At 43.9% G+C, this 14,241-nt stretch overlaps 1 protein-coding gene across 1 annotated transcript in view; it reads right to left on the bottom strand.

The window, feature by feature from the left end:
* The window catches only part of LOC8052374 (Golgi-associated plant pathogenesis-related protein 1), a 119,763-nt gene extending 105,997 nt beyond the window's left edge, over positions 1–13,766 (bottom strand). Inside the window, exon 1 of the mRNA XM_029983478.4 lies at positions 13,458–13,766. Within this exon, the coding sequence (XP_029839338.1) occupies positions 13,458–13,497 (40 nt within the window). The 5' untranslated portion in view covers positions 13,498–13,766. The remainder of the gene's footprint in view (positions 1–13,457) is intronic.
* Between the last annotated feature and the right edge of the window lie 475 nt (positions 13,767–14,241).

Here is a 14,241-nt window from a genome sequence, read left to right as displayed (position 1 = left end):
GTCGCCAGGGGCGTAACAGAGCTGCAGGATGGACGCACTGTGGTCCTCGCGGCGAACTTTCGACAGTAGGCGTAGCTCCTCACGAAAAGTACCGCCTTTCGGCCACGTCGAGGAACTCCGGAACGCCGCCGTAATCGTCTTGATCTCCAATGAGCCCTCGCCATCTCAGGCGTACAGTACACCGCCGCCGCAGCTCGTCGTTAGCCCCAGGCACAGTGCCACGGAACAACGACAGCTCAGATATCTCCTCGCCGAATTAACCAACTGCACTGGACGACGTTGAAAGTGTGCCAGACAACAGTTGCGAAACATCGCATCGTTACAAACGACGATGCGCTCGCCCCCTGTGCATCGGCCGCTGTACCGGGTCTCCCCAAAGGAAGGAGAGGCCATATATGAACAAGTGCAAGAGAGGCTCAACGACGATATCATCCAGCCTTCAAGCAGCCCGTGGGCCTCTCCAGTCGTACTGGTCCAAATGAAGGACGGAAGGCTTCAATTCTGTGTAGACTACCGGCGGCTGAAAACGGCCTCCCCCCCCCCCCCCCCCCCCGCCCACTTTCCCCCTTTGGACGATACACTGTACCGGCTGCGCCACTCCCGCTACTTCTCGTCGATGGATCTGAAGAGTGGCTACTGGCAAATCGAAGTCGACGAACGGGGCCGAGAGAAGACTGCCTTCCTCACGCCCAATGAACTGTACGAGTTTGCGGGGATCTCTTCGTACTGTGAACGGAGCCGTCAACTTTCAGGCATGCTATGGACACCGTGACACCGTACTGGCAGACCTCAAATGGCAGAACTCTCCCCTTTACCTCGACGACGCCGTGGTATTCTCGCCCAACTTCGAGTAGACCTTGCGACGCCTTCGGGCCGTTATTCACGCTATCAGGACCGCCGGACTCACCCTCAAGCCGACAAAGTGTCGGTTCGACTACGGCAAACAAAAGTTCCTGGGCCACGTTGTGAGGAAAGAAGGTGTTTGTCATGACCCTGAGAAGACTCGCGCCGTAGCGCATTTCCACCGCCCACCGAAAAGAAGGCCGTCCGAATAGTTTTGGTAATTTGCGCGTACTGAGGCGGTTCGTTCGGGAGTTCGCCAAGATTTCTGCGCCGCTCACACACCTCACGAAAGACACCCTGACTTATGAATGGGAAGAAAACAACAACAGGCATTGACCGAGCTAAAGCGACGACTCCAGTCACCACCTATTCTTGGCCACTTCGACCAGTCCGCCGAAACAGAAGTTCACACGGACGCCAGCAATACAGGATCCGGCGCGGTCCAACGACAGGAGGGTACAGAGCGTGCAATCGCCTACACTAGTCGGACGGTGTCGAACGCAGAACGAAATTACTCGACGACCGAGAAGGAATGTCTCGCCGTCCTCTGGGCCATCACGAAATTCCACCCGTACTGATACGGGATCCCTTTTAAAGTGGTCACCGACCACCCCTCGCTGTGCTGGTTAGCAAGCCTGAAGGACCCATCGAGACGCCTCGCTCGATGGAGCCTACGACTGCAAGAGTACGAGGTGGCCGTGGTCGACAAGTCAGGCTGAAAGCACAGTGACGGCTTTTCCAGAACCTTCGACGAGTCAGCTACCGGCTGCGCCAAAGACGACAAAGTCGACGTGGAAAGTTTGAACACTAAATGGACAAGCCGAGTTCGAAAACTAAAATTCAAATACCAACAATTAAGTGCTGGTGCGAAGTAGACTACCTCAGTGAAAAAGGAAGTAAAAGAAGCCGAGAGAAAGATGTTGGAGAAAAAAATGCAGGGGGAAAATCAGCTTAAAGTATGTAGAGGAGACGAAAAAGGGAAATGAGGAAGGAATATTCCTATGATAATTCACGGGGTAGCTCGTTGTTATTCGATGTTAGAGCGGGAGTGTTAAGGACTAGGACATATAGGACAAAGTATGAGGAAATGGATACGCGCTGTGCCTTACGCCAAGGGGAAGACCAGACAATATAGAACATCTGGTGTCGAGGTGCACAGGGCTCGCCAACAACCTGCCGGAGGGGGGGGGGGGGGGGGGGGGGGACAGATTTAGCGGGAGCGCTTGGGTTTGCATAGGATAATGGAAGGGTGGATGATAAGCGCATTTTAATAACAAAGAGGAGATTGGATGACTCATGGAAATTATATTGGCAGAATTGAATGGCGCACAACTAACTGAAGCTCCTGGGACAGCGGAAAGAGGAAAATTGGGACTCCCTTTCGCGTGGCTCCGGCCCAGAGACTCCGACCTGTCTCCCAGTGGGCCCGGCGCCGGGGTGACGCCGAGTAGGTTTGACAAGAGAAAAATTGATGACACCCTGCCGGGGGAAATAGGCGGGGGTGATGTTTTTAGTTTATTTCGCCCGATCCCCCAAAGTTCATCCTGGAGATATATCACACCGCCTGGTAACAGTTACGAAATTGTAGAGGCTTAGCAAATTTGCGAAGGAAAGAAATCATACTTTTGGTTTTCCATTTTTAGCGTAGGTGGCGCAAGCTACTATCCGTTATAAAGGGTACAACCGTTAGCATTCATTCATTCATTACTGAATCCTCGCCTATCCGCTGTGATTCATGCATCATTTTAATAGCACATAAAACGCTAGCTAAAACCTTCTGACCAAGACTTTGAGATCAAACTCTCGGTCTGCGCGGGATTGGCTTAGATTTTCTTCGGGTATATACATTCAAAAGCGTGAAAATGAACGATCAGTAGCTCTGTGAGCGACATACTTTAAAACAAAACAAACACTGGAACTTCTTAAATATTAAATTAGTCCGTACCCTGGCGTGCTCGATCATACCGTTGATAGCAAGCCCAGAAGCTTTTATCAAAGAAAAAAATATGCTTATTCTAAAGGACATCTTGAAGCGAGGTATTTGGCTTTCATGCGATATTTTAGGGTTTTGTTGTTGTTTTTTTTTTCGTTTTTTTTCGATTAGGTTATGACGTAATAAATATAGGATTTAAAATAAAAACACATGTCTAACTTCCATTTTAGCTGCTTGGTTGTAAAACATGGCATATTTTATTTAATCGCTTTCATTTGGGCACCAGTGAATGGCATAAGTAATAAGTATCTATTTGGTTCTTGGCGTGATTTCTGAGTATAATTCAGCACCATTCATTATTGTTCGTCTTTGCTAAACTAGATTCGGCTTTCATTAACTTTTTTTTTAGCATTGATGTGGCTGCGGTACAAAGAAATATTGAAAAGTTTCCCAAAGGGTCGTGGCTGACACACCGCTCGCGCCTGGCTATACACCGATGAAGATGGGCGATTTGACATCTGGCATCGCGACTGCCAAATTTTCTCATTGTGTTTGTTACCGTAATTACACTATACAGAGCTGCGATTGCATGAACCTGTTCCTAAAAAGGTGCTGAATGAGATCACGGATCACCAATGAGCTCCTCGGATTGTAAAGTCATCCATTTTGACACCGATAAGCTTTTATTGGAAACGCAAGCCAGGCAACGTACTTACAGCGGAGGAAAACAAAAGAGTCAAGCATCGGCTCAGCGCCCTTATCGGGCAAGTCAAGTGTTGTCACACTGAAGAGGACTGATACCGAGCCTCGAGGTTTAATACACTTCCCACCCTTGAACTTAGGCGCCACGCCGCGCTATCTTTCAAAACGGCTTCGAGTTTGAAAGGTGGATTGACAGTGGTCAATGCTTATGTCATTGCGACTTGGCAGCGGATTTACCTGCGATACATTTTTATTGTCGTTGAAGAGAGCGAGCCACTTAATTCTGGAGTCGTCTGGGGCCACACATGCTAATTGTAGGAATGTGAGTGTAGTGGGAAAGAACGACATTTTAAAATCCTGGGATATGACATTCTGCGTGACGCTTCATCTGCACATGACTTGCCCGCGCCCACGTCCACGGCCACGTCCACGCCGGACACAATTCACAATGACTGGCAGAATGAAGTGCAGTTTTTTCATCCCTTGCGGTACGCTTCCGAGCAATTTTTGATAGGGGGAGACCAAGCGTACGCTTGCATTAAACTCGTGACGTAGGCCACATGACGCGGTAACTGCTGGCTGTCGACCAAGGCCTCGACGCTCCCCAGTCCCGAACCCGCTCAAAAACAAGAAAAGAGGAGACGATGACGAGGATGCACCTCCTCGCGCGTCTGACTCACTAACTGACGTCATTTGAAAATCATCATGCATCGTACCCGGGCAGCGCGCTTAACGACTGAAGCCATAAAGGTGCACCGAAGCGAATATGAGTTTTGAATAGCGCACGACAATTGTCGCGTCCGACCCAAATCGTGTTCAGTGTGGACGCCCTTGTTACCGTTCGTCTTACATCGAATACTGAATCCTAAGGTTAATATACCTTATTACCGCGATAGCGTTTAGGAGCTCGTGTCACACAAGAAATCGGCGTCGGCGTCGGTCGGACCAAAAACTCCTGGCATGCACCTGGTAACGTCACACGTGACGTCAAGTGTGACGTCAAAAGGGTTAAATTGTCCGCTAAATTTAGCGAGAACTTTTCTCCACAAATTTAGCGGGAAACTTTCCCGACAAAATTACCGGAAAGTTTTTCCGCAATTTCCCGTAATATTTAGCCGAAAGGTTTCCCGCCAAAATTAGCGGAAAACATTTCCACGTGTGACGTCACGCTACATGACCTCTCACGGGAAATTCAAACAATTCACAACGCTCACGTGTGATGTCAGGTGACACGTGACGATGCCGACTATATCACGCACACACGCTTGCACGCCTTGGGAACGAGCGCAGGTTTGTATGAAAAGGCTTTGCGAACGGGTATACCGATAACGTTATCGCGTTCCACTCCTAAAGGCGAAGCTTAAGTGTCCCCCAATTTTTTTTCATCCCTTTTATTCGTCAAACTCTCCTCATAGAGTGCAGGCATTTATGGTCGAAGTGCTCTGCGAAACCACCAGGATTGTGACAAGCTGTGTTGCTATTCTTGGCACACCTCGATGCGTGGATGGTTCCCATGGCGCTGAAACCCACAACTCAAAGCCGCGTTTTAGGAACCATAATTGATTCAGACTATTGGGGAGGAGATCGAACAGTCACGCCTCCAGCAGTACGGTTCGGCTTTGGGGACAACAACCCGAATGCTCTTGTTTGTTTCTGATCAGAAAAATTGAAGATGGCGATTCAAAGGCCGCTCCTCGTGCGATCAATGCAATGGTCAAAGCGACGCGCTCGTGCCTAGACCCCGCTAGGCGAGGTTCAATTTCTTTGTTTTGCTGTATTATTAAACACCGGGTTGTGGGGACAACAAGCTCGATAGAGCACCCCCTATAGTTCCATATCCTGCCCGATAGTTCATAAATTAATGGTTATTGGCAGTTCGATGCGAAGCTTCTCAAAATTCCAGCCTTTGGTCTTTTTGCAGATTGTACCACATCAGAAATTGCGGCTATTTGGTTAATCATCAAGGTCAACGCTAACAATTAAATTCATGGCAAAACGATAAAAAGAAACCGGCATAGCGAATTTTTAGATAAACGTAAATGTAAAGACTGTAATTTACCAAGTAGCTTCGTAATTAAAGATAATTTAACAGTTTAGATAAGAAAAACGGTGTCCTCACACATATGTATTTGAATACGTGCTTTTGTAGTGCTCTAAGAATATTTAGAAAATCGTTTTTTTTTTCTTAATTACAGTAATATTTTTAAATTTACGATTTATTTGCAAATAATAAACCAACACTGAGGTAAAAAATACTCAAAAAATGAAGCATGAGGGAAGCAAACTTGCACCTACAAAAGCAAGGGCATGCTGAAGAATCCGCGTTTTCAACCTCCATTTGTAACCAGCGATCCGCCGTTTCGCTGACTGGCAGCCCTGACTTTCCCAGCTGGTTTGCAATCGAGATGTCGCAACCTTCAAATACTTAAGAATTCGTCGAAATATTTTAGATTCTGTACTAACAAAGTATTTTCTTGATTGGAAAATGTATCGCTTTGGATTTACGATTAGAAACAAGCGTTACAATTCCACGCTTAGCCACATCATGCTGCGTGCGTTTATTCCTAATCGTAAATGTAATTGGTTTGAACAAGTAGCATTTTAGAAGTTAATTATGTCAAAACCTTAACACTAAAACCAAAGGCATACCGCCTTCCCTCCCCTCCCCTCCTTCCACCCCCTCGCCTTTTATATGCAAGTTCAAAGGAACGAACTGCCATTATACCACAATTTTAGAGCGTTACCCCATTTCGATACCTCGTTTAAAGTAAATATGCGACCCCCACAATAGCCTTAGAGGAGGCACCGTAGTCCTCAAATTTACACTAGCTTCATCATGACAAAGAGAGGGGGACACTGAATGTGTTGAGCTGTCATCCACATGAAATGAGAGGGTTGAGCATGTCGGCTGTGTGTAATATGAAGTAAAACTGATGTGTGCGGACCTACCACAACCAAACACTTTATGCTTATAGTAGCTCGACACATTCCGTGTCCTGTTTTTGTTAGTTTGATCAAGCTGGTCTACATCTTAGACTTAATAACCCAAGTGTTACCTGTCCTCACCAACCTGGTCTATACCGTTCTTATACCTTGAGCCTAGGTGTAACGGCCGAGCGTGAGGGTCGAGCGTTAGAGACGAGCGTGGGGGTTTTAATGAAAATGAGCAAATAAACACATCCTGCGTTAAAACATCGCAGATGAACCGCCTGGATACTGCTTTCTTCCGCCCTCTAGGACATGAGGCACACATGAACAAAGGTGTTGCCCGCCTACGAAGCAAGGGCCCCGGCACAAAGGACTCGCCGCTTCGCTCGTAAAGCACTACGACCGGGGCCGCTCATTTTATGATGTTTATTTACATCTACCCGGGAAGTTTATCGGCGTGCGGAAGTCTACGCCTCACGGGACAGAGAACCTTTTTTTTTTTTTTCTTTTTTTTTAGCGGAGGAATGATAGGCACATATGGGCGCCCTCTTTTTTTCGTTTTATACAGAAAATAGAGTTATAAACATTGGTATAACAGATTAATTGTCTCTCAGACTTTTCACTCACGTCACAGCAGTGTTTCGTGTTTTTTTTTTTTTTTCTCAAAAATAGTTTATCGAAAAACATATGTGAGACTCTAAAGCGTTACAGCTATATGACTGAGCCGCTTCATAGTTCCTTTAAACAATCCAACCACACGTAATTGCCCGTCACCCCCTATATTGGATTCCAAACAACCATCGATATTATTCGTATCAAGTGACTTCATTGCTTTGGGTAGAAACGTGTGTACCTAATAGTCATAATTGTCGGACACTGCAGCCCAAAACAGAAACAGCCCCGTTACGGTGAAGAGGATGGTAACTATTTGAGAATCTTTTAAACTTGTTTTCTTTTTTTATGTCCTTAAGGAGTAGTTTATTTTGTTTTAACGAAATGCGTGAAACGTTTGTTGGAATGCCATAACACTAACATAACTTTTTCCTGTTAAACAATCAAATCGCGGTGTGTTCCACATAGGCATTATAGCAAACTGAGCATCAATTTCTTTATAAAAAGAGGGTTTATACAATAAAATTCGGTGGTAAATTAGATAGCTCAGTCAATCATTGCACTATACAGAAATAAAATATACATATGCCATATACGTTAACTTACACAAATTAAAATGAGAAAGGAGTCAATCACAATTTTAAGATTGGTAGTTTTTTTTTTTTTTTTTTTTGTCAATCGTGAAAATAATATTTGACTTACATATATTGTTTTTGAAAATATAAAAAGCCGGAAATCTTAGTTAGAGGCTAATGTCTTGAAGACAATTGATGACCTTAGAAATCAATTTTGAAAATTTTATAGAGTAGCCCGATTAGCATCACACGAAATGCATGCGCATCTGCAAATAAACGAGTTGGAATTTTTATTAAAAATATTTTAAATCATGTAAGAAATGGTTCAGAAATGTTAGATTAATAATCTAATTGTATTTTAGCATAGTTTTAATCAAAAATATGTAGATGTCACTCTCTTTGGCTCTGAAACTCATAAATGTCACGCGCTATGCGACTCTCCGGTACACTGGCCGCCAAAGAGTATTATTGAAAGTTTCGTCTTAACATGTTTTTGTGATGCATTCTTAAAGCTAAGCGGCAATAATACGAGGGTTGCTCAAAAAGTAATTAGCTCCACATTGTTTTTCCAGACAACTGTTTATTCAAAATGTTTATCAACTTGACACCGAACACCAATGCACCTTTCTTGCATACATGCTATTGTTTTACATAGTCCCTGCTCAGTTTTCTAGTCTTAAACTAGCGTAGAACAAGGGCATGCATGACTTTCCTGTACCAGCTCGTTTTCTGCTGATGTAGCCATGTTCTCACTCCACAAGCTATGTTATTGTATTTTTGTTCAAACCATGTTTAGCGCAGATCATGTATGTGTATTTTACAACAAATACAATGTAAAATATATTGTATTTTGTTGGAAAAAATAAAGGTACTATTATTATTATTATCCTTTAGTGGCCTGGACAGATGAAATTTTGATGATGCCGAATCAAGCTTATGGGGTGATGGGGCAGTACAATCGAGCAAAAGTTGGCAATTGCTTCCAGAGTGTGAGACTTTTGTGAGGGCGGGCATTGTCAAGCTGGATAAAAAATGTCTCTTCGATTATTGTTATGCCGCACATGCCGACGACCTCAATAACTGGCAATGCACAACATTTGCTGACTAAAAGCTCTAGGAGCAGTTGCCGGTTTCTGATGTGTCTCTTCGCATGAATAAATTCATCGGGGCGCTGCAATATGTCTGATGATGGTGACAGGACGGTCCAAATGCGACCGACCACTCAGCTGCATTTCTCCATTTTCTGAAGCTTTAATTATTTTCCCCCAGCATTCAACCGTGCTCCCATTGATTGCATAACTTCCTACACAGCGCAAAAATGGTTGTGAATTTTCCCAGAGTTTTTTTTTCTCCGCCACCAGAAACTCATTAAAGCTCGTTGCTTGCAATGCATGTCCTTCATAGACACCACCTTGACGTACAATTAGAACAGCGTCATATGCGAAATATTCGTGAAGTCACACGCATGTATGATGGAAACATCTATGCTGCAACCTGAAAGAATTTAATATTGCATTTCTTATTTCTGGACGAGAAAACAATGTGAGTCATTACTGTTTGAGCAACCCTCATATATCTGGTTAAATGTTCTGGTTTCTGTTCCGATTTGGGCAACTTGCAAATTTATACATATACCGGCTCCAATCCACTGCTTTTCTATGAGCCTTTTGGTTCGGATGTCGATCCGGGTGGGGTCCATAACCGCAGCAGTTATATTTTACATGGATCACGAAGATAGTTATAGCTATAAAATATTCATTTCAAATTCAGTTCATATTGTTCATGGTTTCTTGACATCCAGTAGCATCATGTCTAAATTCTGTTCTTTTTTTCTTGTTAGGTTTTTAATCAAGCGAATCAAGAAAAATATCGGTATGCACATTTTCGTCGCGTGTAAATTTAACTGAATTAATTTAGCTGCGCCTCGCGCTAAATTTTGTAGTTAAAGCTATTTTATGTTGTTTTATTGACTACAATACTTTTCTCTACCATGTTTCGATCTCGCGATCAGCTATATCGCCCATAAAACCGCTGCAAAATGGAACAACAGTAGTTCAATGGGAGCATTCCTCTCACAACCAGCGTGTTCGGCGCTGAACCCGCATAAATACATCATTATCAGCGGCGGACGATCATATCAACATCCAGAGCCCGGCACCCCAGTATAACGACGCCATATAGTGATAAAGCTACGAAGAACAGCTGGCACCATAAGCCTATCAGAACGTGCAAGGGGACGCTAGCCAGGCCTCGCGGTTAAGATGCGAAACTAGCACCCCTTAAAAAAATTTGAATGGTATAGAACACAGTTCGTACTGAAAATCCAGTTGTTGAAACAACAGAAGTTCAACAGCAGACATCACTCCAATTAGAAGCTTTTGGCGTTGATTTAGGGGATATAATAACAATATATGAATAGGTTTATTTCCCAACAACAAAGGCAAGGTGCTGTTGGAAAATATATAACCTTATACCCATGCTACATAAAGGCGTTCTTACAGGGCAGCACAATATACAAGTTAATTGCCAGTCACTTTCGGTGGTTTGAGCAGACTGTATGGAGACGACAGACACACCCTCAGCACAATCTTCGGGGGAGGTTTTGTTCCCTAATCACGTTATAAAATCTATAGAAACCTAACAATTCGTAAAGATGTTACCATGGTTTAAAATATCAGCTCATGAATAAACAGCCCATGTGAAAACGAACCCTCTATTGGATATAACGTCTTTAGTTTCGGTTTCAAAATGAATGTCCTGTAATGGACAACGTTTTGGGAACTTTGTCCACAGGTGGCATTGTTTAGAACGTGTCTATCTAGGTTCTAACATATTTGTTTGACACCAAGACACCAAGACCCTATCTTCCGACCCTGACTTCAAAAATCCATTGTGAGTTTCATCTCCTTATTCGGTATTGTCTTCTCTGCTGCCGACCGGATCATCATCACAGTACCGTTAGTCGTCATAATTCTGTGTACGCCGCGAACTTGACAAGACCGATCATATTCATATAAAACGAAATAAAATACTTCAAATGCAAAATGCCCTTTATTTTGGTATGTTCCTTGTTTGAACTACGCTCTAATGATTATGAATTTTATGCGTATTTTTTTAAATATTTATTGAGTTCGGTCGCGCTAGCTGCTGTTCTTCTAGAAATAGTCTCCATTGTTCTACGCTGGTTTAGCAATACGGATCAATTACACTACTTATCTCTGCGTCATGTTGGTAACGTTATGAATCGAGATTATCTATAGGGTATTTGAAACGAATCAATGGGTATGTCCCCACACTCATGCTTTCTATTCTCTGCTTTATCTCGTATAGAGCTTTTCAATAATCGCCTTCAGGACGCTGCCATCTTTGTCTACTGGGCTGTGGAATTCGTTCTAAGCGTGCGCAGTACTTCGCTTCCACAAAATATGAGACCCTCGCACATGCGTCCACAGCACACTCACTCAGCATGTTTTGCCTGGATGATAGGCGCTGGGAACGTTTATAGCTAATTCGAGAATGCAGGATTTAAAAAAAAAAAAATATTAAACAGGGTCCTGCTTAGAAACGTCATCACACTTCTAAGCTTGAGCGAGCGTGGAACTATTACCTTGAGAAAATCGTTTGCAAATTCAATCCCCACAGATTTATGAAGAAACCTTTAAAATGTAACATGATTAAACATTATTTTATTGTGTTTAAACAACTCATGTGTTTTTACTTGTGTTACGTAGTAACACGCGCAAAAGTAAATTACATAGTGGTTCAAACTTCAACTCATAAGTAGGGCCTAGCATTTTTTAGGGTTTCCTCTTTAAATCCAATGGAATTTTTATTGTTGTTGTTGTTGTTGTTGTTTTGTTTCAAAAATTCGGTGTCCCTTGTTGTCAATACTTGATGTCGGACAAAAAAATCCACGTTTATCAGAGCTTATGTGGATAAACGCCTATTTTATGTATGCATGTTTGATAAGAAAAAGAGACGAGAAAAGGAATGGGGGTTCCGAAGAAAGAGGCAGCCTCGGTGAATGTTTAGGGGGCTGTCTTCCGGGTTAACTCAAAACAATGCCCTAAATTAGCCTTTTTTTTTTTTTTTTTTTGCTGCATTAAACTTGTGCGTTTTTTATTCGAAGACGGCTCCAATTCGAGGCTCTTCGGTTTTCCCCGATATTTGTTCAACCGGCTCCGGGGGTTAATTTTCGGGGTTTATCGGTATATACTGAAAACACGATAGCCGACTAATAAATACATATTTCTGAATTATTGTCCGCATCCGATGTATAGTTCCCAGCCTAGCTGAAAAACAAGCTCTTCATTCGATGGACTGCCTTTGGGGCACGTGCAATATTTAGTCTGCACATATGACTATCTGCTCCAGGGTTTCGGAAACATATCTCCCCAGAAAATAAAAAAGGCTCGGAAAAAATGGTTCCAAGGGGTAATAAATATATTTCCCGCAGAACCCATTTTGAAATTAAATATATATATAAACCATGCGAATTTTCCGCAATACAGTGATCACTTTATGGTTTGAAATGCCGTAATATAATTTTGTGATTAAAAAACAACAACCGGAAGATGAACTTTGGCGCACCGCCGTGAAGCGTAGGGCAGGTTGATTTTAATCATTGTCGGTCTTAGCGACGAATCATCCAACTGTGCCGAATGCCATCGAGGCCTTACGCAGAGAAATCGACCGTAACCATAAATTTGGTCCCGGGCCGAGTCGGCGATCCTCCCAAGAAGATGAGCAAGTCGACCGACGCTCCTCTAAACGCAACGCCGTCCCGAGAATTTCTGTGAGGCGTATTGGGACGATAACAATTAGGAGTTCCTGTGTGCTGTCGGCCATACAATTGGAGTCTAACATTTCTGCATGTACCGAGAATGCATATCCCTGTTTCTTCCCATTAAAAAACATGACAACACTCTAAACCAAAATGTGATTACAGTAATGAGGAAATTCTCGAGGTTATAATCTCTCATTTCAACAACACTTCCACGGGGAATACATTTTTTTTTTTTAAACCCCAGGTGATTATTTTTTTATAGTTGCTACTTGGGACCATTATTTCCAGGGCCATTTCGTCCCGGACCTTTTTTTCCGGGGCCGTTTATTCCGGGCCAAATTTTTCGAAATATGTTTTTTCTACACATACCTGCTCCAAATTGTGTGCTATAAGGTTCAACTCCTTTTCCAAGTTTTCTTTTTTTTAAGGTGTAGCTTGTGTAATCGTCCCCATTATGAGTTCTGCTAATCCGCACATCCTCACACTCTTCAATTTAACGTCGAACTTCTTTGTGGCTACGCGGTCTGACAAACAACCCGGCTTGTCATTTGGTCAAAAACAATTTCGAAAAACAAATGACTGTATATGCCGGGGGAGCAAACAGTCCGCCGCACAACGTAGGACATACAATTTTGAAACACGCGTAGTAAGCGACTGAAGTTTGGTAAATACGCTGATCGCGTACTGCGCTTCCGTCGTACCACTTCGTATCATCCCTGAGTGACATGTACCCGTGTTCAGCCTCCATGTCCGCGAAGAGCCCTTAGTTAAAATAAACGAAGCAACTTGTGGCAATATGACATGCCTCAATGGATAAGAGTGATCTACGTAGTACTTGTACCCTGTACTCTCGCTTAGCGAGTGATCGATTGATACATGAAAGATGCACTTCTGTCGGCGGATTCCGAATCGTTAGCTGCATACGCGCTAAAGCTATAAATAGAACACGCGTGTTTCGAACAATGAAGCAACGAACAGCTTTCGTTCCGGGGTTTGCTTGCTTTCAAGGTAACAAAGAAAAACCACGTACATAAAAAACAAGCCCCCATACACATGCTGGAAAGCAAACTCTACTCACGGCCGCTCCGCGGCGCTGCCTTCCCTGCACATTGACCCATGACGACGACGCTTGTTCTGTGGCGGTGGTAGGCGGTGTCGTTGATCCAAAATTCGGCGATGAAACACGACGCACACGACGCGAGAACACGGAACGAGGGCTTGCGGTACGGATGCGCGCGAGTAGACCCCGGGGCTTCTTCGGTCGGATCAGACTGCCGAGCGGAAGCAGGACGGGCGTTGCTCGACTTTTTTTGCCGGTGTTGTTCGGCGCGTGCAATGCTCCTCCTCCTCCCCGCCTATCGACACAACGGACGAGTGCTCTCGGCGCCGTCTGCTTTTGCTCCGCTCTCCGAGGTTTTTGTTATCGGTATATTTTGCTGCTCCTAAGTTTTGCTCTCAGCGCTTGCGCGCATGGATCGGACTCCGAGAACACTGCTTCCTTTGCGAGTACTGTGAGCTAGTTTCTATTTTTGCTTTCTGTTCGCCGCGTCGGCTGGTCTTGAGCGCGGGTCATCAGGGATAAAAGGACGCCATGAATAAAAAAGAACGCTATGGTAATGTCTTCGAAAAATATTTACGAGCTCGCGCGTTCACCTGTTGAACCATCTGACGACGTCAAAACAAGCGTCTCGGGCACTTTTACAACAAACAATTTAACCGTTTTTTTTTTCTTTTTTTTTTGTATTTGTAATTATAAAAGATGTCGCGAGCTTTTTTTTTTTTTTGGAACTTGAGGTTTAGTTGGCTTGCTAACCTTTAGAACCTTCGGCAAAGTGCGACGAGACCAGTGCTGCCCTACTTCC

This window comes from Ixodes scapularis, unplaced genomic scaffold, assembly GCF_016920785.2.
Source record: "Ixodes scapularis isolate PalLabHiFi unplaced genomic scaffold, ASM1692078v2 PGA_scaffold3__209_contigs__length_174095766, whole genome shotgun sequence".
Classification (NCBI taxonomy): Eukaryota; Metazoa; Arthropoda; class Arachnida; order Ixodida; family Ixodidae; genus Ixodes; species Ixodes scapularis.
The sequence above is the reverse complement of the archived record's forward strand: the minus strand, read 5'-3'. Positions and strand labels throughout refer to the sequence as shown.